Below are 26,993 nucleotides of genomic sequence, written 5' to 3' on the forward strand. Positions count from 1 at the left end.
TTCTCCAAAATGGAATAGAATATGAAAAAGAATATATATGTATAACTGAATCACTTTGCTATACAGTAGAAATTAGCACAACATTATAAATCAATGATACTTCAATAAAATTTTTCTAAAGATACAGTGAAAAAATCAGTATGTGGTATGTTGGGGAGTCATAGGATAGAAAAACAAATTGGAGCAGATTGTAGCAGATTTTGTTTAAAATCTCTGGGCTTTCCATTCTCTGACTCCAGCATAGAACACCTCAGCGTTCTAGACTGCCTTTTCATCACAAACACCCTGTGTCTCCCCTAGAATATTTTGAAAATGGACAGTTTCCAGGTCAAGGAATTCTCCCTTCCCCCCTGAACTAAGATTTCCCTATGCCCTTCAAGGTATTGTACACTAGATCTTTCTATTCTTATTTTAGATGAAGTGTTTGTGTTTGTGTGATGTTTTTCCCCACCCTGGGTTGCAGACAAGCAGCACAAGCCGTGCACCCCCACCCCCCAATTTGCTGGCTTCTATTTATTTTAGTTTCAATCTAAACATGAGCTAGACCCACAATTCCAGAAAAACTAGACTCCAGAAAAGGATGAAAAGCTTACTAGTCTGTTTCCCTTAAAGGGGATTTGCAGAGTTTAGCTCAGTTTAGTTATCAACTCTGGACAGTACGTTTAGTGTTTATGTCTAGACAAACTGCAATCAATCACCTATGGACACTATTAATACAATCTTTCCTCCAAACTCATAGGCTTTATTGGAGCTTGGGCTAATAGGCCTTACTGCAAAGAGTCGGACACGACTGAGCGACTGAACTGAACTGAACTGAAACCTCTACTTAATTGTCAGAGGAAGTGAAGCCACTCAGTCGTGTCTGACTCTTTGCGACCCTTTGGACTGTAGCCCATCAGGCTCCTCCATCCATGGGATTTTCCAGGCAAGAGTACTGGAGTTGGTTGCCATTTCTTTCTCCAACTTAATTGTCCTTAATTTGACCTCATTCTACCCCTCCACTTTGTTATTACTTCAAACAACAGTAGCAAAAAAAAAAAAAAAACCAAAGCAAAAACAAAATAACCTTCCAGTCAGGCCTAATAACTGGAAAAATATCATATTGAGAGGGGAGGTATATAGTACAGAACAGCTACTCCTCCAAATTTCACCCACAACTGACACATGAATTTTTTATTAAGGTCTTTATGTAGGTAAATTTCACCACTATCATGGAGTTGGAGTGTCAACTTTAAATCATTTTGTTAACTCCATTTTTCACAGATGAGGAAATTGAGGCCCCAAGAAATGAGTTGATTTACCTAATATGTTAGCGTGTAGTTGTCATTATTTTTTCACATGTAACAATCACTTCCTCTTCCCTCCCTTCATGAGGGCAAGGATCATCGCATCTCATGCATTTTCTGCACTCACATGGGCACTGCTGTCTCCTCTTGTTTCCCATCCAGGATCAAGAAAGGGGCTGAGCACACAGAATGTGCTAAGAAGAGAATGTTTGCATTGAACTGAACCCCTGCAGAGCGTGGACGATTTAGAGGCACTGAGTTTGGCTTCTGGGTGACTACTTGCCTCAGCTGGCCCACTTAGCAGTGAACAGCAATGGGCCAAAGGAGACAGACCAAGTGTGTAGTCTTGTTTGCCCAGCTAAGTTATAAATATCTTCTTATACAGACTTATTTTGTAGCCCATATCACTTTGAACAGTACTAGTCACAGAGTAGATACTCAATTAACAACATTTTAGAGACCTCTTTGGTGATCCAGTGGTTAAAACTCTGTGCTTCCACTTCAGGGAGCACAAGTTTCATCCCTAATCAGGGAACTAAGATCCTGTCTGCTACGTAGAAAAAAAAAAATTTTTTTTAATACAACATTTTAACTGACAGTTCTCAGATCAATAATCAGATCTTGGGCTGTGCTTCATGCCCAAAAAGAAAGCACCAGGCTGTCAAAGAAGGACACTGCTGGGTTGAAGAAGCATTTTTCATGTTGATCTATGCCTTACATTGGCCTTGAACAAGGGCATCTGGGATCCTCTGCTGCCTTTTAGATACCAAAGAATCATTTTGAAAAGTGCTACAATAAAGCTGATAATATAGTGGGGATTTTTGTTTTTCTATTTTTATTTTTAATTAGAGAATAATTGCCTTACAACATTGTATTGGTTTTGCTGTATAACAATGTGAATCAACCATAAGTGTATATATATATACACATACATACATATATGTATATATCCACTCTTAAGCCTCCTTCCCACCCCACCCCCAAAGCTTATAATATAGTGCTAGTTATTAGATAACTTAAAGCAATAGGACACATCAAAAGTGTACCAACTCTACAATGTTAAGGGGATGAATTTATTTTGGTCTGTCCACAATGTGTCACCTGCTCCCCTGGGGACTGTTTTTAAGACCTTTGGCCTGAGTTGATGATGCAGTTTGTGGCCAGCAATAGATGGAAAAGAGCCATCCTTGGATGGATTTGATCCTGGATTGGGGATTATTTGTACCATGCTATAGCCAGGTGACCTATCAACTATATTTATAGCTTGGCTTTTTCTACTTTTCTTATTTCGGTCCTTACTCTGCCACCCTCATTTTTAAAGGGGAGAGGTTTAGTTGAGGTAGTTCCAGGATCCTACTTAATTTAAGCTAGTTTAAACTCCAAAGAGAGAAACCAGGTTATTTATTTTCATCATTAACCCAATATTATTGATGTGCATCTTTTCCTATGTTTGAACAGTAAATGGGCTTCCTAAGAATTAGTCAAGGAATCCAAAATACTTTGTTACTAAATATCGCAACTTTTGCGCCCCCTCCCTTTTCCCCAGAGGGAACTGGTATCTGGGGGAGGGGAGATGGGAAAGTAAGTGAAACCATAGATAACAAGAATATTTGTAACTGATGATTATTTTTATTATCTTAATTCTAGGTAAGGAAACTTAGCTATGCTTAGGTACATGAGGGAACCAGTAATCCAAGCAGTCATTAGTGGAAATTTAGTTGTGATGTTCCACTAACTATATCCCTTCTCATGGAATTATTGGCTAATTATTGGCAAAAGCAGAATTGTTTCCATGTAGAGAAGAGTAGGCAGGTAAGTCTATAAAACAGTGTTTATGATTTAAGGATATTATCATGGTCCAGGTGCACAAAAGCATTTGCTGAAACAGCTAGACCAGTTCCTTGAGTGGTCTAAAATCTCTATTTTTTTCATTGAGGTATAGTTAATGTACAATATCATATACATTTCAGGTGTACAACACAGTAATTCACAATTTTTAAATGTTATAATCCATTTAAAGTTATTATAAAATATTGGCTGTATTCCCTGTGTTGTACAATATATCCCTATATTTCATTTATCTTACACATAGCAGTTTGTACCTCTTAATCTCCTACTCCTGTCTTGTCCCTCTCCCTCCTCACTCCCCACTGGTGACCACTAGTTTGCTCACCATATCTGTAAGTATGCTTCTTTTTTGTTACAGTCAGAGTTTCTTTTTTTTTTTTAGATTCCATATAGAAGTAATATCATATAATATTTGTTTTTCTCTATCTGACTTCACTTTAGCATAACACATTCCCAGTCCATTCATGCTGTTGAAAATGGCAAAATGTCATTCTTTTTTATGGCTGAGTAGTAGTCCATTTTATATACATATCACATTTTCTCTTTTTATGTCATCTTTCTTATTTATTTTGGGGGGTGTGCTAGGTCTTAGTTGCTCTGCAGGTTTCTTTCTAGTTGAGATGAGTGGGAGCTACTCTCTAGGGGCCACGCGTGGGTTTCTCATTGCCACAGGTTGTCTTGCAGAGCTCAGGCTCAAGGGCACTTGGGCTCAGGAGTTGCGGTTCCAGGCTCTAGAGCACAGCCTCAACAGTTGTGGTGCATGGGTTTAGTTGCTCTTGCTCTGCAGCACGTGGGATCTTCCCAGATCAGGGATCAAACCTGTCTCTCCTTCACTGGTAGGCAGATTCTTTACCACTGAGCCACCAGGCAAGTGCCATACCATATCTTCTTTATCTATTCAATTTAAGGTTTCCATATCTTGGCAACTGTAAATATTGCTGCTATGAATATTGAGGTACATGTATTTTTTTGAATTAGTATTTTCAGATTTATATATATATATATATATAAACACCCAGGAGTAGAATTGCTGGGTCTCATGGTAGTTCCATTTTTAGTTTTTTAAGGAAATACCATACTGTTTTCCACAGTGGCTGCACCAGTTTACATCCCCACAAACAACATACAAGGGCTTCCTCTTTTCCGCATCCTCTCCAATAATTGTTATTTGTGTTCTTTTTTATTATAACCATTCTGACAGATGTGAGGTGATAGCCTAGTGTGGTTTTAATTTTCATTTCTTAAAACTGCTACTTTAAGAGAAATCAACTTATCAGTTGTCACCGTGTCTCTAAGAGATCCCACTTGCTAAACTCTTCAAAATGAAGTTTGGTTTTCCTCTAGCATGCAGGCTGAATAATGAATCCTTTTCTTTGCTACCCATATATATGCAATTCAGTTCAGTTGGGTTCGATCACTCAGTTGTGTCCAACTCTTTGTGACCCCATGGACTGCAGCACGCCAGGCCTCCCTGTCTATCACCAACTCTCAGAGATTACACAAACTCATGTCCATTGAGTCAGTGATGCCATCCAACCATCTCATCCTCTGTCATCCCCTTCTCCTCCCACCTTCAAACATATGGAATTAATGATCACCTAAATTGGCTCCTTTAAGTCACGTCCCCAAACTTCATTGAGGGAGGTCAAAAACGTGTAGAAGACCACACCTTTGAGCAAGAAAACTAATTGGGTATTCTGCCTCTTTTTTAGGCCTCAACATGGCAAACCAAGGACTTCCAGAACTAGCCCAGTTACATTTGAGAAAGAAGTATTTTTTGATAGTGATGAGGTAAGAAAGAACATTAGCAATGTTCATTTATAATCTTTCTTTGGAGTCGCTTAGAGTACTTTATAAGCTGGGTCTCACAAACTTCCTGTTGAAAAGCAAAAAATAGTCAAGATTTATATAGAAAGCAGGTTAATTTATCTCATTTAATGAAAGAGAAACAGAGACATAGAAACGGGAAGAAAGAAAGTGAAGTCGCTCAGTTGTGTGCAACTCTTTGTGACCCCGTGGACTGTAGGCCACCAGGCTCCCCCATCCATGGGATTCTCCAGGCAAGAATATTGGAGTGGGCTGCCATTGCCTTCTCCAGGGGAATCTTCCTGACCCAGGGATCGAACCCGGGTCCCCCGCATTTTAGGCAGATGCTTTACCATCCGAGTCACCAGGGAAGTGGGAAAAGAAAAGGGAAGAGACAGGGACATATCAACAAAGAATCACAGCTCAAAACCCAGGGACCAGAAATCTATGTTAGGGCATGAGTGAGCATTAAACCCTGACTTAAACTAGATATTGTGATCACTTCTTAAAACAAAACTCCATTGGGTAGCTTGGTTACTTCCCTAGGTTTATCATATTCAAGTAGATTTTCTGGGTCAACTTTCATTTCATCAGCCAGAGATAGTCCAGTTCAACATAAAACTAAAAACATACTCCAATCATATTCAAGTAAATTTTCTGGGTCAACTTTTATTTCATCAGCCAGAGACAGTGCAATTCAACGTAAAACTAAAAACATACTTCAATTTGGACCTTCCTATGTGTGTGTGTGTGCTTAGTTGCTCAGTCAGACTGACTCTGTGGCCCCATGGACTGTAGCCTGCCAGGCTCCTCTGCCCGTGGAATTTTCCAGGCAAGAATACTGGAATGGGGTACCATTTCCTACTCCAGGGGATCTTAGTTAACTGCTGGAAACTAATTTGGAAAAATATATAATACCTCAGAAAAATTCCCAGATGCTCCCCCCCAAATTAATTTTAAATATATTGTAAAAGAAGTCTTTGCATCTTCTCCCACACAAATTTTTCCTAGATGTTTATGACTCTAAATGTTATATATTAGATATCACATCTGTGAAGCAGGATTTTCAAATGTATTTTTGTTTTGAACCCAGGAACTCCAGTTTTACAAAAAGTAGTATAAATTAAATCAGTACATCTTAGGGTCTGTCCCCTATTGCTTCCCACCATGTCTGAAGGAATGCATGGCATAGCTCTGCTACTCCTGCTCCTAGTCCTCCTCCCACACCTGAAAATTGCCAACTCCTGGCATTTTCCTCCTGGAGCATAACACCTCCCCTCACCACACAGTTCTGTTGCTCCTTACTATCACCCTCTTTTTCATTTACCTTCTTACTCTATTCGCCTGTGCAGTTCCCTTTCTTCTGACTCCCATCTTACCCTATCACCTTCCTGAGAACAGGTGATCTTTAGAAATGCTGATCCACACACAAGATTGTGCTCCTTATCTAATTTTTCATTAGACCAAGCCCAAAAGAGGTAACTCAAAGTTTTTTTAATCTCCTTGTGCTCTCATCCCTTTGACTCATTCTTAGATTATCTCAGTTCAGTTCAGTTCAGTCCCTCAGTCGTGTCCGACTCTTTGCGACCCCATGAATCTCAGCACGCCAGGCCTCCCTGTCCATCCACAACTCCCGGAGTTCACTCAAATTCATGTCCATCGAGTCAGTGATGCCATCCAGCCATTTCATCCTCTGTCGTCCCCTTCTTCTCCTGCCCCCAATCCCTCCCAGCATCAGAGTCTTTTCCAATGAGTCAACTCTCTGCGTGAGGTGGCCAAAGTACTGGAGTTTCAGCTTTAGCATCATTCCTGCCAAAAAACACCCAGGACCGATCTCCTTTAGAATGGACTGGTTGGATCTCCTTGCAGTCCAAGGGACTCTCAAGAGTCTTCTCCAACACCACAGTTCAAAAGCATCAATTCTTCGGTGCTCAGCTTTCTTCACAGTCCAACTCTCACACCCATACATGACCACTGGAAAAACAATAGCTTTGACTAGACAGACCTTTGTTGGCAAAGTAATGTCTCTGCTTTTGAATATGCTATCTAGGTTGGTCATAACTTTCCTTCAAAGGAGTAAGTGTCTTTTAATTTCATGGCTGCAGTCACCATCTGCAGTGATTTTGGAGCCCAAAAAAATAAAGTCAGACACTGTTTCCACTGTTTCCCTATCTATTTCCCATGAAGTGATGGGACTGGATGCCATGATCTTCATTTTCTGAATGTTGAGCTTCAAGCCAACTTTTTCACTCTCCTCTTTCACTTTCATCAAGAGGCTTTTTAGTTACTCTTCACTTTCTGCCATAAGGATGGTGTCATCTGCATATTTCAGGTTATTGAGATTTCTCCTGGCAATCTTGATTCCAGCCTGTGCTTCCTCCAGCCCAGCGTTTCTCATGATGTACTCTGCAGAGAAGTTAAATAAGTAGGGTGACAATATACAGCCTTAACGTACTCCTTTTCCTATTTGGAACCAGTCTGTTGTTCCATATCCAGTTCTAACTGTTGCTTCCTGACCTGTATAAAGGTTTCTCAGGAGGCAGGTCAGGTGGTCTGGTATTCCCATCTCTTGAAGAATTTTCCACAGTTTATTGTGATTCACACAGTTAAAGTCTTTGGCATAGTCAATAAAGCAGAAATAGATGTTTTTCTGGAACTCTCTTGCTTTTTCCATGATCCAGCGGATGTTGGCAATTTTATCTTTGGTTCTTCTGCCTTTTCAAAAACCAGCTTAAACATCAGGGAGTTCATGGTTCATGTATTGCTGAAGCCTGCCTTGGAGAATTTTGAGCATTACTTTACTAGCATGTGGGATGAGTGCAATTGTGCGGTAGTTTAAGCATTCTTTGGCATTGCCTTTCTTTGGAATTGGAATGAAAACCGACCTTTTCCAGTCCTGTGGCCACTGCTGAGTTTTCCATACTTGCTGGCATATCGAGTGCAGCACTTTCACAGCATCATCTTTCAGGATTTGAAATAGCTCAACTGGAATTCCATCACCTCCACTAGCTTTGTTCATAGTGATGCTTTCTAAGGCCCACTTGACTTCACATTCCAGCATGTCTGGCTCTAGGTGAGTGATCACACCATCGTGATTATCTTGGTCGTGAAGATCTTTTCTGTACAGCTCTTCTGTGTATTCTTGCCACCTCTTCTTAATATCTTCTGGTTCTGTTAGGTCCATACCATTTCTGTCCTTTATCGAGCCCATCTTTGCATGAAATGTTCCCTTGGTATCTCTAATTTTCTTGAAGAGATCTCTAGTCTTTCCTATTCTGTTGTTTTCCACTATTTCTTTGCATTGATCACTGAGGAAGGCTTTCTTATCTCTCCTTGCTCTTCTTTGGAACTCTGCATTCAGATGCTTATATCTTTCCTTTTCGCCTCTCTTCTTTTCACAGCTATTTGTAAGGCCTCCCCAGACAGCCATTTTGCTTTTTTGCATTTCTTTTCCATGGGCATGGTCTTGATCCCTGTCTCCTGTACAAAGTCATGAACCTCAGTCCCTAGTTCATCAGGCACTCTATCTATCAGATCTAGTCCCTTAAATCTATTTCTCACTTGCACTGTATAATCACAAGGAATTTGATTTAGGTCATACCTGAATGGTCTAGTGGTTTTCCCTACTTTCTTCAATTTAAGTCTGAATTTGGCAATAAGGAGTTCATGATCTGAGCCACAGTCAGCTCCTGGTCTTGTTTTTGCTGACTGTATAGAGCTTCTCCATCTTTGGCTGCAAAAGAATATAATCAATCTGATTTCAGTGTTGATCATCTGGTGATGTCCATGTGTAGAGTCTTCTCTTGTGTTGTTGGAAGAGGGTGTTTGCTATGACCTGTGCATTCTCTTGGCAAAGCTCTATTAGCCTTTGCCCTGCTTCATTCCGTATTCCAAGGCCAAATTTGCCTGTTACTCCAGGTGTTTCTTGACTTCCTACTTTTGCATTCCAGTCCCCTATAATGAAAAGGACATCTTTTGGGGTGTTAGTTCTAAAAGGTCTTAGAGGTCTTTATAGAACCATTCACTTTCAGCTTCTTCAGCATTACTGGTTGGGGCATAGGCTTGGATTACTGTCATATTGAATGGCTTGCTTTGGAAATGAACAGAGATCATTCTGTCATTTTTCAGATTGCATCCAAGTACTGCATTTCGGACTCTTTTGTTGAGCATGATGGCCACTCCATTTCTTCTGAGGGATTCCTGCCCGCAGTAGTAGATATAATGGTCATCTGAGTTAAATTCATCCATTCTAGTCCATTTTAGTTCGCTGATACCTAGACTGTTGACGTTCACTCTTGCCATCTCCTGTTTGACCACTTCCAATTTGCCTTGATTCATGGACCTGACATTCCAGGTTCCTATGGAATATTGCTCTTTACAGCATCGGACCTTGCTTCTATCACCAGTCACATACACAACTGGGTGTTGTTTTTGCTTTGGCTCCATCACTTCGTTCTTTCTGGAGTTATTTCTCCACTGATCTCCAGTAGCATATTGGGGACTTACCGACCTGGGGAGTTCCTCTTTCATGATCTGTGGCTCAGATCATGAACTCCTTTTCCTATCTAGGGCCAGACAACAACCCTGGAGTCAGCAGAAGCTGGAGCAGGCCCAGCAACTCTACCACCAGGCATGACACTGAAACAATCCACCAGCACCACCACTGGCAGATAAATGCAAAGTGGCAGACAGAAGGGTTGGGGCTTCCCTGGTGGCTCAGATGGTAAAGAATCTGCCTGCAATGCAGTAGATGTTGAGTTTGGTTCCTGGCTCAGGAAGATCCCCTGGAGAAGGAAATGACTTCCCACTCCAGTATTCTTGCCTGGAGAATTTCATGGCCAGAGGAGCCTAGCAGGCTACAGTCTATGAGATTGCAGTCAGACACAACTGAACAACTAACACTTCCACATTTTTCAGACAGAAGGGTTACCAAAATTCAATTACTCTTTGCTACATTTCTAGAAGAATCATAAATCACAAAAATATTTTTTAAAAATGCCAAGTGCACTGCTGTTCCTCCCTTCCTGCCCTCCACCTCCCAGCCCAGCAAGCAGTTATCCCCAAGACTTCCTTCCACTCACAACCCTTAAGTTATTGGCCTTCTGTAACTTGCTTTTCTCCTTAAAGATTGTCCTTCATTTTTTTTCTTCTTTTTATCTGATTTCCTTCCTATAGAAATGGAAAAGGCAGAGGAAAGAGGTATAACCCCTTGGGGTGATTTGTCTAAACTTTGATGCCATCCTTGTCTATTTCACCACTTCACCTCCTAACGACCCCTAACATTTCACACAGCTGGTCCACACTTCCATGTACAAGCTGCCCTTTCAGGACGCCTTAGAACTTAGCTCTACATGCTATGGCTCTCATTCCAGTAACCCAGGGTGCAGAACATGAAGTTCTTCTCACTTAATTTGAGTAAGAGACCAGGTTTTAGCTGGATTAAGGTGAAGTAAGGAATAGAATATTGTTTAGGATAGGCGCAACTTGAAACACTAATATTTTGTTTATTGTCTCCAGATTATTGATGCAGTCGGGCAATCAAAATTTGTTCTAAAGAACCTGCACCATTACGCAGTCCATCCAAATTTGGTAGGTGATAAAAAAGCATTCCCCCACGATCTCCAAGAGCAAGTTTCAGCTGCGGTGCCGAGGCCCAATGCAGAGAATAACCCAAGTGCCTCCAAGTGCCACCAGCTACTGTGACTGTGCATTCTCCTGGGACCTGGAAGAAAAGCTGTCTCAGGGCGCTGATGGGAATGGTGGAGAGGGAGGAGGGTGGGGCTGGGAAGAAAGTGGGCCCTACAGCTGACTTTTTTTTCCCTTACTTTGAGAAAACTTATGTCTAATTAGGAAGTATTCTGTTTTCTCCCTCTCCCTTCCTCCCTCTCTAGTCCCCTGCCTTCTCCCTACTGATGGAAAAGCAAATTTAGTGGGCCTTCCCCTTCCCCCATCACATCTAAAGTGACATGCTTCTTTTTGTGACTGTTTTTCCTTTTTGACATTGTGCTTTGCCTTTGCTAATGTGTTTGTGCCTGGAGAAACGATGGTGGGTGGGAAGAGGTAGATGAGAGCTGTGTTGGCCTCCTCAGGGCTCCCTGGGCTCAGAGATCTGGTATCTCATGGTCCACTCTGCCTCGGCATTGTAGAGAAGGCCATTTAGGTTTAACATAGAAACTTCTGCGGCCCTATTGTGTTGGACACATGTTACACTTTTTCACAAGAATTAAGTCTTCTCTGTGCCTTTTTATGTGGAAACTTTCCCATCTCATTTCCTCAGCCCCTTGGTAGATTTGCAGGGAAATGTTCTGAGAGGAGAAAGGGACTGAAAGCTTCAGATATTTTCTGTAAAACAAGTTTTTGAGCAGATTTAGCCAGGCCCCATCCAGCTTCCCTGTCCCTAACCCATAAAGGCAAAAGCTTAGCTAACCAATCAGTTAATCTGCCCTTGATCTAATCCCTTTGTCTCTCTGGAAAACTTTCTGTCTGCTCAGGCCCAGTACTATGAGCCTTTGAAGCCCACTGCACTGCAGAAATTCCTGGCTCGAAACAGGAAAATTCAAAGCTTCACGTTAAAAGTAATAGAGTATGATCAGGATAAGACCTTACTGATTCTGACCAACAACCCACTTCCCTGCCCGATAGATCATCAAGGAAAGGACATCACACCAAAATACTTTTCCAATGAGTTACTGCTCAAGGTAAGAAGACCTGGGGAAGTTTCCTGGCATCATGAGTAAGGATCCTGAGGAATTTAGCAGTTAGCTTGAAGAAGGGAACTAACTTAACATGGAAGGTGGTACTCAGGACCAACCACTTCCTTCTTATTCTTTGCCACATGCTTCACCAAATAGAATCTGAGGGCCTGGGAAATACTCAGAATCAGAGCAGTACAAACCTGGGTCATGAAATTTCATTCATTGCACAGAGGGTCTTAATTAAAAAATTGTTCTTCCTTGATCAAAAATATTTAATTTGTAACTAACAAAGGGTAAACTAGCCACTTGCTTAATAATTGAGTATAAAGTACTGTGCTTAGTTGCTCAATTGTGTCTGACTCTTTGTGACCCCATGGACACCAGGCTCCTCTATCCATGGGATTCTCCACGCAAGAATACTGGAGTGGGTTGCCATGCCCTCATCCAGGGAATTTTCCCAACCTAGGGATTGAACCCAGGTCTCCCACATTGCAGGCAGATTCTTTGAGTATAAAGTAGCAACAGATAAATCTGGAAATGACAAGCAAGGAACAGAAACGAATATCTAAAGGGGAAAGAGTTATGCTCTCCACCCATAGCTCTTGGGTATCAAGAGGGAAGAGGAACAGAAAATTTACTATCACAGCAGCCAGATATTTGGGACTCTGTTATAACTGTTGTTGTTTAATCACTAAGTCGACTCTGACTCTTTTGCGACCTCATGGACTGTAGCCCGCAGGTGCCTCTGTCCATAGGATTTCCCAGGCAAGAATACTGGAATGGGTCTTCCTGACCCAGGTATTGAACCCACGTCTCCTGCATTGGCAGGTGGATTCTTTACCACTGAGCCACTAAGCAAGCCCAGGACAATTGCTAGATATATGCCAAGCTAAGAACTAAAATGTAAAGGTGATTACAGGACAGTTTCTATGTTGAAGGAATTTGGAGTCTAACAGGAGAGACAGATCAATAAATGAGATATACAAAGTAATTATTAATCTAATATGCTAGGATATGTGAGTAATAAAAGAATATACAAGATATACTAATATACAGTAGGGAACAGTATCTTTGTTGGAGGAAAGGAAATAATCAGGGAGGTTTGGCAAAGGAGGTGAACCCTGACCAAAAATAAAAGAAGATATTCCAATCAATGGGAAAAGAAAAGGCATAGATTCATGAGAAAGTGAGATGCATTTAGGGGAATGTAAGAGAGTAAATAGTGGTACTGGAGAAGACTCTTGAGAGTCCCTTGGACTGCAAGGAGATCAAACCAGTCAGTCCTAAAGGAAATCAACCCTGAATATTTGCTGGAAAGACTGATGATGCTAAGGCTGAAGCTCCAATACTTTGGCTACCTGATGTGAACCAAAGAGCCGACTCATTGGAAAATACCCTGATTCTGGGAAAAATTGAAGGCAAAGGAGAAGAGGGCGGCAGAGGATGAGGTGGTTAGATAGGATTACGGACTCAACGGACATGAGTTTGAACAAACTCTGGGGGATGGTAGAGGACAGGGAAGCCTGGCATGCTGCAGTCCATGGGTCACAAAGAGTCAGACGTGACTACAACAACAACAAGAGAGTAAATGGCAGGAGTTTAAAAGTATAACCAAATCTGCAGTTTAGAAAGACCGTTTTTGGAAGTTGAGCAAAAAGTATATTAGTTGCAGAGGAGATAAAAATCAGAAAGATTAACTATCACTCAACATTCAAAAACTAAGATCATGGCATCTGGTCTCATCATTTCATGGCAAGTAGATGGGGAAACAATGGAAACAGTGACAGACTTTATTTTCTTGGGCTCCAAAATCACTGCAGATGGTGACTGTAGCCATGAAATCAAAAAACACTTGCTCCTTGGAAGAAAAGTTATAACAAACCTAGACAGTGTATTAAAAAGCAGAGACATTACTTTGCCAACAAAGATCCATCTAGTCAAAGCTATAGTGTTCCCAGTAGTCATGTACAGATGTGAGAGCTGGACCATAAAAAAGGCTGAGCACTGAAGAATTGAAGCTTTTGAACTGTGGTGCTGGAGAAGACTCTTGAGAGTCTGTTGGACTGCAAGGAGATCAAACCAGTCAATCCTAAAGGAAATCGACCCTGATTATTCATTGGAAGGACTGATGCTGAAGCTAAAGCTCCAATATTTGGCCACCTGATTGAAGAGCCGACTCATTAGAAAATACCCTGATGCTGGGAAAGATTGACGGCAGGAGGAGAAGGGGAGAACAGAGGATGAGACGTTGGATGACATCACCGACTCAATGGACATGAGTTTGAGCAAGCTCCAGGAGATAGTGAAGGACAAGGAAGGCTGGTGGGCTGCAGTCTATGGGACTGCAAAGAGTCGGACACGACTGAACAACTATATTGTTGCCACAACTGTCAAGGTGAGACATGCTGAAGAATTTAATTGTCAGCTAAAAAAGATACACAACATGAGAGTTGTGAGTTAAGTTTTATTTGGGACAAAATCAGGACTTCAGCCCAGGAGACAGCACCTCAGATAGCTCTGAGAGACTGTTCCAAAGAGGTTGTGGAGGGAGGTCAATATAAAAGATTTTGGTGAAAGGGGAGTTCAGTGCAATCAAACACTTATTTTACAAAAGGTTTTCTGCTAGTCATGAGGGACTAATGTCACCATGAAGGGATTTAGTGCTTTTCTAGAGAGGCAAGGATTGGGATGTATAGTCAAAGCTTTGGTTTTTCCAGTACTCATGTATGGACTGAAGAACTGACTCATTAGAAAAGACCCCGATGCTGGGAAAGATTGAAGGGAGGAGGAGAAGGGGACAACAGAGGATGAGATGGTTGGATGGCATCACCAACTCAATGGACATGAGCTTGAGCAAGCTCCAGGAGTTGGGGATGGACAGGGAAGCCTGGCATGCTACAGTCCGTGGGGTCACAAAGGGACATGATTGATAGACTGAACTGAACTGAACTGAAGGACTGGAATCATGAAATCGGTTCCTGAAAATATCTATCTAAAGACCTGTTCCACCAGTTTCCCTGGAACACACAGTGTCTCTCCAGCCTGATTTCTCTTCAGAGAGTGTTGGAAATCAGAAGCTGCAGTAGCACAGGATTAAGTCTCTGCTGCTGCTGCTGTCACTTCAGTCGCGTCCGACTCTGCGACCCCATAGACAGCAGCCCACCAGGCTCCCCAGTCCTTGGGATTCTCCAGGTGAGAACACTGGAGTGGGTTGCCATTCCTTCTCCAGTGCATGAAAGTGAAAAGTGAAAGTGAAATCACTCAGTCGTGTCCAACTCTTAGCGGCCCCATGGACTGCAGCCTACCAGGCTCCTCCGTCCATGGGATTTTCCAGGCAAGAGGACTGGAGTGGGCTGCCATTGCCTTCTCCGAGTCTCTGCAGAGGCAGATGCAAATGCCCTTGTTGTTGTTGAGTTACTGGCACATGCTCTTGGCAAGTGCCAATTTGCACTTGACAGGCCAGTGCCAATTAATAGTTGACAGAACTAAATCAATAGCAGAGAAAATGAAGAAAACCAATTTAAGATATATTTAGGAATCATGATCTAAAAAAGATCTTGAATTCCCTGGCAATCCACTGGTTAAGACTCTGGGGTTTCATTGCTGGGGGCCCTAGTTCAATCCCTAGTCAGAGAACCAAGATCCCACAAGCCTTGTGGTGTGGCCACAAATATGTGTGTGTGTGTGTGTATGTCTTTCTTGTAAAAAAGATCTTGACAGCCATAAAAGTGGGCCTAACATAACTAGAAGAAATTAAATAAGTGAAAGTGTTAACAAAAAATCTAATTATAACAGGAATATGATGCTGGGAGTGGAATTACCCAAGATAGACCATTATAATAACATGTGGTTAATTTAGAGTTAGTATTTTCTCCATTGCTAGATGGATGGCAGTGAAAGATTCCTTTCCAAACAAAGGATAAAATGCTAACACCCAACAGTATATGCTGACAAAGAGTTAATTGATTCATTGCCTATGATTTCTTGGGTCTCAGAATTTGTGCCATTTGAGCATAAGCTCAGTGATTGTTCTCCTGGTAGTGGGTAATATACACTGAGAGGAACACATGCCAGGCCAGGGTTGCCTTGCTCAAGGTAGAGAAGGAGATGCAAGACTATCATGTAACCTTGGTGCAAGAAGAGCTTCCTTCAAACAGCTACCACTTTGTGGGCCTTGCAGGTCGCATGCGGGACCTGATCCTATTCATGAGTAAATTGCAGTACCAGCCAAATTGTATTAATAGACAGTGGTAAGGCTTTGATTGTCGAAGACTGGCAGCATGGTAATTTTGTGGGGCTATCTGGAACAAGTCCAAGAAGATGGAAATGCCCAATATCTAGAATGCCTCTTGAATATTCATGCTGCATCCCTCCTTGTCTTACTAGACAAATGTGGCACTCTTTTATGAGCCTAAGATTATACACAAAAGAAGCATTCTTTTGCTACATCCAGACATGTGTATAAAAAGAGTGTGGGTATTAGCAATCAAGCTGAAGAATGGACCAGACATGTCTATCACAGTGGTTGTTATACTCACAGCCCTTTCTAAGTAACATGGCCCTACCACAGTTTGTGAACAAAGGCCATATTCTGAGTAACTAGACTCAGTTTTCTATGCCTACCTAGAGCCAGAGGAGGACACCAGACCCAGGGAAGCCAATCTCATAGGCTGCTCAGTGACCTGTGCTATAGATCGGTGCTGTTAAACCAAACCAACGAGACGAAAACTGAAACCAAACCAAAACCAACTGAGGCCAAAAGCTTGGCATTATCAGTACACCGGTACCGAAGCAAATCTCAGAGACAGAATTTTGGGTGAAATAGAAAAGAATAGATTTATTGCTCTTGACTAAATAAGATGTACAACTTGAGAGTTGTGAGTTAAGTTTCATTTGGGGCAAAATGAGGACTGCAGCCTGAGAGGCAGCATCTCAGATAGCTCTGAGAGACTGCTCCAAAGAAGAAGTGGGGGAAGGTCAATATATATATAAAATTTTGGTGAATGGGGAGTTCAGTGTAATCGGTCACTCACTTTACAAAAGGTTTTCTGCTAGTCATGAAGAGTTGATGTCACCATGAAGGGATTTAGTGCTTATTTAGATATGAGGAGGATTGAGATCATAAATTTTGTTCCTGAAAACACCCACAGCCTTGTCAAACTCAATGCAAATATGAGCCACGCCATGTAGGACAACCCAAGATGGACAGGTCATGATGGAGAGTTCTGACAAAATGTGGTCCACTGGAGAAGGGAATGGCAAGCCACTTCAGTATTCTTGCCTTGAGAACCTCATGAACAGTATGAAAAGGCAAAAAAAGAAATGACACTGAAAGATGAACTCCCCAGGTCAGTAGGTGCCCAATATGCTACTGGAGAAGAGTAGAAGAATAACTCCAGAAAGAAGGAAGCGATGAAGCCAAAGCGAAAACAATGCCCTGCTGTGGATGTGACTGGTGATGGAAGTAAAGTCTGATATATAAAGAACAATATTGCATAGGAACCTGGAATGTTAGGTCCATGAATCAAGGTAAATTGGAAGTGGTCAAACAGGAGATGGCAAGATTGAACATTTTAGGGATCAGTGAACTAAAATGCACTGGAATGGGTGACTTTAATTCAGATGACCATTCTTACCTACTACTGTAAGTAAGAACCCCTTAGAAGAAATGCAGTAGCCCTCATAGTCAACAAGAGTCCTAAATGCAGTACTTGGATGCAGTCTCACAAACAACAGAATGATCTCTGTTCATTTCCAAGGCAAACCATTCAATATCACAGTAACCCAAGTTTGTGCCCCAACTACTAATGCCAAAGAAGCTGAAGTTGAACAGTTCTATGATGACCTACAAGGCCTTCTAGAACTAACACCAAAAAAAATATGTCCTTTTCATCATAGGGGACTGGAATGCAAAAGTAGGAAGTAAACAGATACCTGGAGTAACAGGCAAGTTTGACCTTGGAGTACAAAATGAAGCAGGGCAAAGGCTAACAGAGTTTTGCCAAGAGAACACACTGGTCATAGCAACACCCTCTTCCAACAACACAAGAGAAGACTCTACACATGGACATCACTAGATGGTCATTAATGAAATCACATTGATTATATTCTTTGCAGCCAAAGATAGAGACGCTTTACACAGTCAGCAAAAACAAGACTGGGAGCTGACTGTGGCTCATATCGTGAAATCCTTATTGCAAAATTCAGACTGAATTGAAGAAAGTAAGGAAAACCACTAGACCCTTGAGGTACAACGTAAATCACATCCATTAGGATTATACAGTGGAATCAACAAATAGATTCAAGGGATTAGCCTCCATGGAGGCTGGAGTCCCTACAAATAGAGTGTGTGAAGAACTGTGGACGGAGGTCCATGACATTGTAGAGGAGGCGGTGATCAAAACCATCCCCAATAAAAAGAAATGCAAAAAGGCAAAATGGTTGTCTGAGGAGGCCTTACAAATAGCTGAGAAAAGAAGAGAAGTGAAAGGCAAAGGAGAAAAGGAAGGATATACCCATTTGAATGCACAGTTCCAAAGAATAGCGAGAGATAAGGAAGATAAGGAGAGATAAGAAAGCTTTCCTCGGTCATCAGTGCAAAGAAAAAGGGGAAAACAATAGAATGACAAAGACTAGAGATCTCTTCAAGAAAATTAGAGATACCAAGGGTACATTTCATGCAAAGATGGGCACAATAAAGGACATGAATGGTATGGACCTAATAGAAGCAGAAGATATTAAGAAGAGGTGGCAAGAATACACAGAAGAACTATACAAAAAAGATCTTAATGACCCAGATAACCACAATGGTGTGATCACTCACCTAGAGTCAGACATTCTGGAATGTGAAGTCAAGTGGGCCCTAGAAAGCATGACTATGAACAAAGCTAGTGGAGGTGATGGAATTCCAGCTATTTCAAATCCTAAAAGATGATGCTGTTAAAGTGCTGTAGTCAATATGTCAGCAAATTTGGAAACCCCAGCAGTGGCCACAGAACTGGAAAAGGTCAGTTTTCATTCTAATCCCAAAGAAAGGCAACGCCAAAGAATGTTTAAACCACCATACAACTGCGCTCATCTCACACCCTAGCAAAGTAATGCTCAAAATTCTCTAAGCTAGGTTTCACCAGTACGTGAACTGTGAACTTCCAAATGTTCAAGCTGGATTTAGTAAAGGCAGAGGAATCAGAGATCAAATTGCCAACATCTGTTGGATCATAGAGAAAGCAAAGAATTCCAGAAAAACAACTGCTTTTGCTTTATTGACCATGCCAAAGCCTTTCAGTGTGTGTATCACAACAAACTGTGGAAAATTCTTAAAGTGATGGGAATATCAGACCACCTTACCTTCCTCCTGAGAAATCTGTACGCATGTCAAGAAGCAACAATTAGAACCAGACACGGAACAATGGACTGGTTCCAAATTGGGAAAGAAATACATCAAGGCTGTATATTGTTATCCTGCTTATTTAACTTACATGCAGAATACATCATGAGAAATGCCAGGCTGGATGAATCACAAGCTGGAATCAAGAGTGCCAGGAGAAATACCAATAACCTCAGATATGCAGATGACACCACCCTTATGGCAGAAAGTGAAGAGGAACTAAAGAGCCTCTTGGTTTAAATGAAAGAGAGAGTGAAAAGCTGGCTAAAACTCAACTTTCAAAAAAGTAAGATCATGGCATCCAGTCCCATCACTTCTTGGCAAATAGATGGGGAAACAATGGAAACAGTGACAGAATTTATTTCAGCTCCAAAATCACCGCAGATGGTGACTCTAGCCTTGAAATTAAAGGACTCTTGCTCCTTGGAAGAAAAGCTATGAGAAACCTAGACAGCATATTAAAAAGCAGAGACATTACTTTGCTGACAAAGGTGCATCTAGTCAAAGCTATGGTTTTTCCAGTAGTCACGTATGGGTGTGAGAGTTGCACCATAAAAAAGACTGTGCACCAAATAATCGCTGCTGTTGGACCGTGGTGTTGGAGAAGACTCTTGAGAGTCCCTTGGACTGCAAGGAGATCCAACCAGTCCATCCTAAAGGAAATCAGTCCTGAATATTCATTGGATGGACTGATGTTGAAGGTGAAACTCCAATACTTTGGCCACCTGATGCAAAGAGCTGACTCATTAGAAAAGGCCCTGATGCTGAGAAAGATTGAAGGCAGGAGGGGAACGGGAGGACAGAGGATGAGATGGCTGGATGGCATCACTGACTAAATGGACATGAGTTTGAGCAGGCTCCGGGAGTTGGCTATGGACAGGGAAGCCTGGCATGCTGCAGTCCATTGGGTCACACAGAGTTGGACACGATTGAGTGACTGAACTGACTGAAAAACACCCAACTATCTAAAGACCTGTCCCACCAGATTCCCTGGAGCACAGAGTGCCTCACTCCAAACTGAATTCCCTCAGGAGGTGTTGAAAGTCAACAGCTGCTGTGGCACAGTGTTCAATCTCTGCACAGGCAGATGGCAAACGCCCTTGTGTTCAGTCACTGGCAATGCAATTGGTAAGTGACAATTTGTGGTTGACATTGCTTTGCCAGGCAAAGGGGGACACAGTGGGCTCCTACGCTGAGAAACTGTGTGCCAACCTAGGAGGATTTGATGAGGAGTTTTATAGGAATAGTTCATGAGTGGGGTTGCTGATAAAATTAGGCTGTGTGCAGGGCCTGAATGCTTTTAATCTTCTCTCAGGTGGCCTTGATGAACTCTGGTTCCTTTAATCTTGCTTCAGGTGGTTTCTTGACTACTCTTCCCTTGATTAGCAACTGTTTGCTAATCAGGGAAGGTCATGGAGGCTGGAGTCCCTACAAATGAGAAATAGGCGACAGAAAGATTTCTGTGCCCAGGAGCTCCACAGGGTCCTGCTTAGTTCCATAACCTACCAACAACCAAAATCCTTGAGCTAATCAGATTCTTGCTTCCAGGCATCTGAATTGGGAAAGGAAAAGATTGAGAGTGTGTGAGGAGGAGGAGAGCATTGAGATTGGAGGAGGACATGGTAACCCCCTCCAGTATTCTTGCCTGGAGAATCCCATGTATAGAAGAACCTGGTGGGCTATAGTCCATAGGGTTGCAGAGTCAGATACGACTGACGTGACTTAGCACACATGTGCATGTGGGAATAAAAACTGAAAGGACATGGAGGGGAAGGACAGAAAAAAGTCAAACCATGAGTAAGAAGGTAGTAGATAAGTAGGGGCAGATTGAAGCAAAATTTGTAGGTTAAAAAAAAATGATATTCAGGGCAAAAGTAAGGAATGAATGCTAGAGCGAGAAGGAAGCAGACAGGAAGAAAGTAGGAAACATGTTAATGGCATGATGCTAAATGATATGAGACAAGATAGACAGGCTCATGCAGTTGGGGTCCTTAGCTCGTGCTGCTTTGGATTCCAAATAATGGCTTTATTCTTGTTTTTCTGCTCTAAAATCTAGCTCTGCTAAGGTTTCTGCTCTTTTGTGGTCAGATTATTGGCTATGACAGGTCCTAGGCATAAATGGAGGTAACTTAAATGAATACCCCTATTAATGGAGGTAACGTCAATGAATCCTGTTCCTCAAAATGAAATAGTTTCAAGAGTATGAGAATCAAAAGGACATGGTTCAGCCACAGGATTTTTATAAAAATTTATGAGATTTTTATGAGAATTAAACAATAAATGTAACAGATATAGCAAATAAATACAACAAAATAACCAATATATGTAATAACAAATATAAAAAAAGACATGGTTAATTCAGCAGCAAACATTTTTAAAAAGAGGTTTGAAAATTCTGAGCTAAAAGGTTCAGTACAGGTCAACTAATTAGTTTGGTTATTCATTTATTCTGTCATTCTTTTATTCATTCAATAACATTTATTGAGCACTTACTATTTGCCAGGCAGTGTTATGTGGTAGGGATCTATCAGTGACTAAGTCAAAGTTTAATTCCAGTGGAGTACACAGACAATAAGCAAGTCAACAATTGCACAGAACATATCTATTGTAATAAGTGCCCCCAAAAGTAGGATAAAGGAATGGAGAGTGATGGGTGTGATTTAGACAGGGTTGCTAGAGAAGGTTCTCAGAAGCAGTGATCACATTTGAATAGGGACTTTAATGAGATATATCCTGCAGCTGTCTACACCTAGAATATTGTTCCCATTTCAGTTTGCCACACATTAGGAAGAATCTAATTTGTAACTTTCTTAAATGAGTTAAAATGAGAGAAATCGGGAGAATAGGGAATAACCCAAAGCCATGTCATATGAAAAAAATTCACAATGTTGGCAATGTTGAGTCTGGAAGAGAGATGGAACTCAGGGGAAATGTGATGGATTTCTTTAAATTATTTAAGGTCTCTATGAAAGAGACACTAGATTTGTTCTGTTTGGAGTTTTGCTGTTGTTCAGTCACTCAGTCATGTCTGACTCTTTGTGACCCCATGGACTGCAGCATGCCAGGCATCCCCGTCCTTCACTGTCTCCTGGAGTTTGCTCAAACTCATGTCCATTGAGTTAATGATACCAACCAACCATCTCATCCTCTGTTACCCGCTTCTCTTCCTGCCCTTCAACTTTTCCAGCATCAGGGTCTTTTCCAATGAGTCAGCTCATCGCATCAGGTGACCAAAGTATTGGATCCTCAGCTTCAGCATCAGTCCTTCCAATGAATATTCAAGGTTGATTTCCTTTAGGACTGACTGGTTTGATCTTGCTGTCCTCTTGGGAAGACTCTCAAGAGTCTTCTCCAGCACCACAGTTCAAAAGCATCAATTCTTTGGTGCTCAGCCTTCTTTACAGTCCAACTCTCACATTTGTACATGACTCTATGCCCCAACCAGTAACGCTGAAGAAACTGAAGTTGAACGGTTTTATGAAGACCTACAAGACCTTTTAGAACTAACACCCAAAAAAGATGTCCTTTTCATTATAGGGGACTGCAATGCAAAAGTTGGAAGTCAGGAAACACCTGGAGTAACAGGCAAATTTGGCCTTGGAATGCAGAATGAAGCAGGGCAAAGACTAATAGAGTTTTGCCAAGAAAATGCACTGGTCATAGCAAACACCCTCTTCCAACAACACAAGAGAAGACTCTACACATGGACATCACCAGATGGTCAACACTGAAATCAGATTGATTATATTCTTTTGCAGCCAAAGATGGAGAAGCTCTATACAGTCAGCAAAAATAAGACTGGGAGCTGACTGTGGCTCAGATCATGAACTCCTTATTACCAAATTCAGACTCAAATTGAAGAAAGTAGGGAAAACGGCTAGACCATTCAGGTATGACCTAAATCAAATCCCTTATGATTATACAGTGGAAGTGAGAAATAGATTTAAGGGCCTAGATCTGACAGATAGAGTGCCTGATGAACTATGGAATGAGGTTCGTGACATCGTACAGGAGACAGGGATCAAGACCATCCCCATGGAAAAGAAATGCAAAAAAGCAAAATGGCTGTCTGGGGAGGCCTTACAAATAGCTGTGAAAAGAAGAGAGGCGAAAAGGAAAGATATAAGCATCTGAATGCAGAGTTCCAAAGAATAGCAAGAAGAGACAAGAAAGCCTTCTTCAGTGATCAATGCAACGAAATAGAGGAAAACAACAGAATGGGAAAGACTAGAGATCTCTTCAAGAAAATTAGAGATACCAAGGGAACATTTCATGCAAAGATGGGCTCGATAAAGGACAGAAATGGTATGGACCTAACAGAAGCAGAAGATATTAAGAAGAGGCGGCAAAAATACATGGAAGAACTGTACAAAAAAGATCTTCATGACCCCGATAATCATGATGATGTGATCACTAATCTAGAGCCAGACATGCTGGAATGTGAAGTCAAGTGGGCCTTAGAAAGCATCACTATGAACAAAGCTAGTGGAGGTGACGGAATTCCAGTTGAGCTGTTTCAAATCCTGAAAGATGATGCTGTGAAAGTGCTGCACTCAACATGCCAGCAAATTTGGAAAACTCAGCAGTGGCCACAGGACTGGAAAAGGTCAGTTTCCATTCCAATCCCAAAGAAAGGCAATGCCAAAGAATGCTCAAACTACCGCACAATTGCACTCATCGCACATGCTAGTAAAGTAATGCTCAAAATTCTCCAAGGCAGGCTTCAGGAATATGTGAACCGTGAACTCCCTGATGTTCAAGCTGGTTTTAGAAAAGGCAGAGGAACCAGAGATCAAATTGCCAACATCCGCTGGATCATGGAAAAAGCAAGAGTTCCAGAAAAACATCTATTTCTGCTTTATTGACTATGCCAAAGCCTTTGACTGTGTGGATCACAATAAACTGTGGAAAATTCTGAAAGAGACGGGAATACCAGACCACCTGACCTGCCTCTTGAGAAATCTGTATGCAGGTCAGGAAGCAACAGTTAGAACTGGACATGGAACAACAGACTGGTTCCAAATAGGAAAAGGAGTATGTCAAGGCTGTATATTGTCACCCTACTTATTTAACTTATACGCAGAGTACATCATGAGAAACGCTGGACTGGAAGAAACACAAGCTGGAATCAAGATTGCCAGGAGAAATATCAATAACCTCAGATATGCAGATGACACCATCCTTATGGCAGAAAGTGAAGAGGAGCTAAAAAGCCTCTTGATGAAAGTGAAAGAGGAGAGCGAAAAAGTTGGCTTGAAGCTCAACATTCAGAAAACGAAGATCATGGCATCTGGTCCCATCACTTCATGGGAAATAGATGGGGAAACAGTGGAAACAGTGTCAGAATTTATTTTTTGGGCTCCAAAATCACTGCAGATGGTGACTGCAGCCATGAAATTAAAAGACGCTTACTCCTTGGAAGGAAAGTTATAACCAACCTAGATAGTATATTCAAAACAGAGACATTACTTTGCTGACTAAGGTCCATCTAGTCAAGGCTATGGTTTTTTCTGTGGTCATGTATGGATGTGAGAGTTGGACTGTGAAGAAGGCTGAGTGCCGAAGAATTGATGCTTTTGAACTGTGGTGTTGGAGAAGACTCTTGAGAGTCCCTTGGACTGCAAAGAGATCCAACCAGTCCATTCTGAAGGAGATCAACCCTGGGATTTCTTTGGAAGGAATGATGCTAAAGCTGAAACTCCAGTACTTTGGCCACCTCATGCGAAGAGCTGACTCATTGGAAAAGACTCTGATGCTGGGAAGGATTGAGGGCAGGAGGAGAAGGGGACGACCGAGGATGAGATGGCTGGATGGCATCACGGACTCGATGGATCTGAGTCTGAGTGAACTCCGGGAGATGGTGATGGACAAGGAGGCCTGGCGTGCTGTGATTCATGGGGTCGCAAAGAGTTGGACACTACTGAGCGACTGAACTGAACTGAACTAATTGGAAAAACCATAGTTTTGACTATACAGATCTTCAAAGTATTGTCTCTGCTTTTTAATACTCTTTCTAGGTTTGTCGTAGTTTCTCTTCCAATGAGCCAGTGTCCTTCTATTTCATGGCTGCAATTTGGACTGTAGGGTAGAAGTTACAGGGTGTTAGCAATCAGCTATTAATTAAGTAGATTAGGTTTTTAGAGATAGGAAGATTGACCACTTGATAATAATAAGGTGGGGATAAGATGAATGGTTACACTTGATGGCCTTAAGATCTTTTGAAAGTCTTTGATTCTATGACTTTAATAATGACAAAATTATTACCTCACAAAACATCCCATTCTGTGGCCTTTTCACTGCAGAAAATAGGATGTGAATGAGACAGCCATCTGTAAGAAAGGTGGGTAGCATCCCATGGATCAACAATATTTCCCAATTTATTACCAAATGTTTGGTTTCCTAAGGAATTCACTAAGTGAATCCTCAAAATCCAGGAAATTCTTCCATTTACACAAAGAGCTAGTGTGCAAGCTTCATCAATGACTTTGGAATCTGGGCAAAATTTGGACACATCATCTGGCTGTGAAATGAATATGTGTTAGCCTACTTAGGGAATTGCTTTTCTCTTCTTTGGGTTTCTGTACCCCTACTTCCCTCTTTGGCAGGTCTTGTTGCTGAGTTTAGGGGAACTGGAGCTTAGTCCAGGAACCTAGCTCTGCCTTTAAGCCCAGGGGACTCAGCTTACTCCCTCACTTACTCTTCTTCCCGTTGCTGCAGGAAAGTCATCAGCACAAGCCCACCGAGAACTTCTTCCTACCCTTGATGCCTCAGAAAAAAAACTTAAGATCTGGACTGAAACCAGTATTCCCTTTGATGCTGATGGAGGACACCACATCCAAGCGAGAACAATGGTTTAGGTGGAGTCCTGGGTCTTTCTTTCCTTTTCCTTATTCATGTCACTATCTCTCTTCAATATGATTTAACAAATACTTTTTGGTTATAGGGAATGTGGAGAACTGTATAACAATAAGACAGCTTTCCTACGTGACCCCCAACCACATTTCCACCTTAGCGACAGAGAAACAGTAATGCAAACTAAGATTTTTCACAAGAGATGTAGTGAAAGGTCTATGATTTGAGGAACCAAAAAATCTCCCTCAGTGCATGTTAAGGATTGTGATATAGGAACAATCTGATTTGAAACTGGTTATAGGAGCAGCCTCTATCTAGTTTGGAGAGGAGAGAGGAGATTCTGGAGTTCCTTCATAGGCTTGCAATAGTAGGTTCTAGAAGCATCCCTTCCACTGAACAATACTGCCACTCTGTACCAATGAACACCCTCTAATTGTGCTGTCCTTTCTTCTTCCCTAGAAGCTGAGGTTGTAGTGCCTGGTTCCAATAACCCCCTACCCCTACCTCACCCCCACACTAGGACCTACTAAGTCAACTTTCTTTGTTAAGGTTTTCCACCGACAAGGATTTCAAGAGTGAAGGGAGGTATTCAAAGGTCTACACTCTGAGGCAACAGAAGAAAATGTACCCGCAGCTCACCTTTGCTTCAGTCTGTAAAAAATATATGAAGAATGATGGTAAGGTCCTCTCTTTCAAAGCAATGCTTTACAAGACAGCAATGTGGGCAGGAGGGACAACCTATGGGGATGAATGTTGAGGGCAAATCAACATCTCTCTTGGAGGTTCCGGAGACTGTTTTTCTGTGTATCATGGAAGCCAAGAACAGATAGAAGCCTGAGTGGTTCTAGGCTTTTGATCTTGTTTAAATCCTCAAATTTCAAGAAAGTTCCAGCATAGTGTTTCCCAAACTACATCACCCACCACGTTACTAGTTTTGGTCAATGTGTTGTTTGCCCTATAATTTACTTAATGTTTTTCTTTAAAAGCATTATTATTTTTTGGTTTCATCCTAATTATTGTCCTATGTTATTGTTCTATGTCCTGTGTCCTAATGTCCTATGTTATTGACATCATGGGTTTGATATACTAACACATGGGCTTTTTTCTCCTCTTATACAT

General features: G+C 41.6%; 1 protein-coding gene across 1 annotated transcript in view; it reads left to right on the plus strand.

Moving 5' to 3' along the window:
- Nucleotides 299–26,993, plus strand: part of TSGA13 (testis specific 13) — a 30,018-nt gene continuing 3,323 nt past the window's right edge. The window contains exons 1-7 of the mRNA XM_005679481.2: nucleotides 299–380; nucleotides 1,449–1,622; nucleotides 4,847–4,925; nucleotides 10,458–10,529; nucleotides 11,432–11,638; nucleotides 25,740–25,879; nucleotides 26,424–26,551. Coding sequence (XP_005679538.1) covers nucleotides 1,600–1,622; nucleotides 4,847–4,925; nucleotides 10,458–10,529; nucleotides 11,432–11,638; nucleotides 25,740–25,879; nucleotides 26,424–26,551 — 649 coding nt within the window. The 5' untranslated portion in view covers nucleotides 299–380; nucleotides 1,449–1,599. The remainder of the gene's footprint in view (nucleotides 381–1,448; nucleotides 1,623–4,846; nucleotides 4,926–10,457; nucleotides 10,530–11,431; nucleotides 11,639–25,739; nucleotides 25,880–26,423; nucleotides 26,552–26,993) is intronic.

The sequence above is a fragment of the Capra hircus genome, chromosome 4 (assembly GCF_001704415.2).
Source record: "Capra hircus breed San Clemente chromosome 4, ASM170441v1, whole genome shotgun sequence".
Classification (NCBI taxonomy): domain Eukaryota; kingdom Metazoa; phylum Chordata; class Mammalia; order Artiodactyla; family Bovidae; genus Capra; species Capra hircus.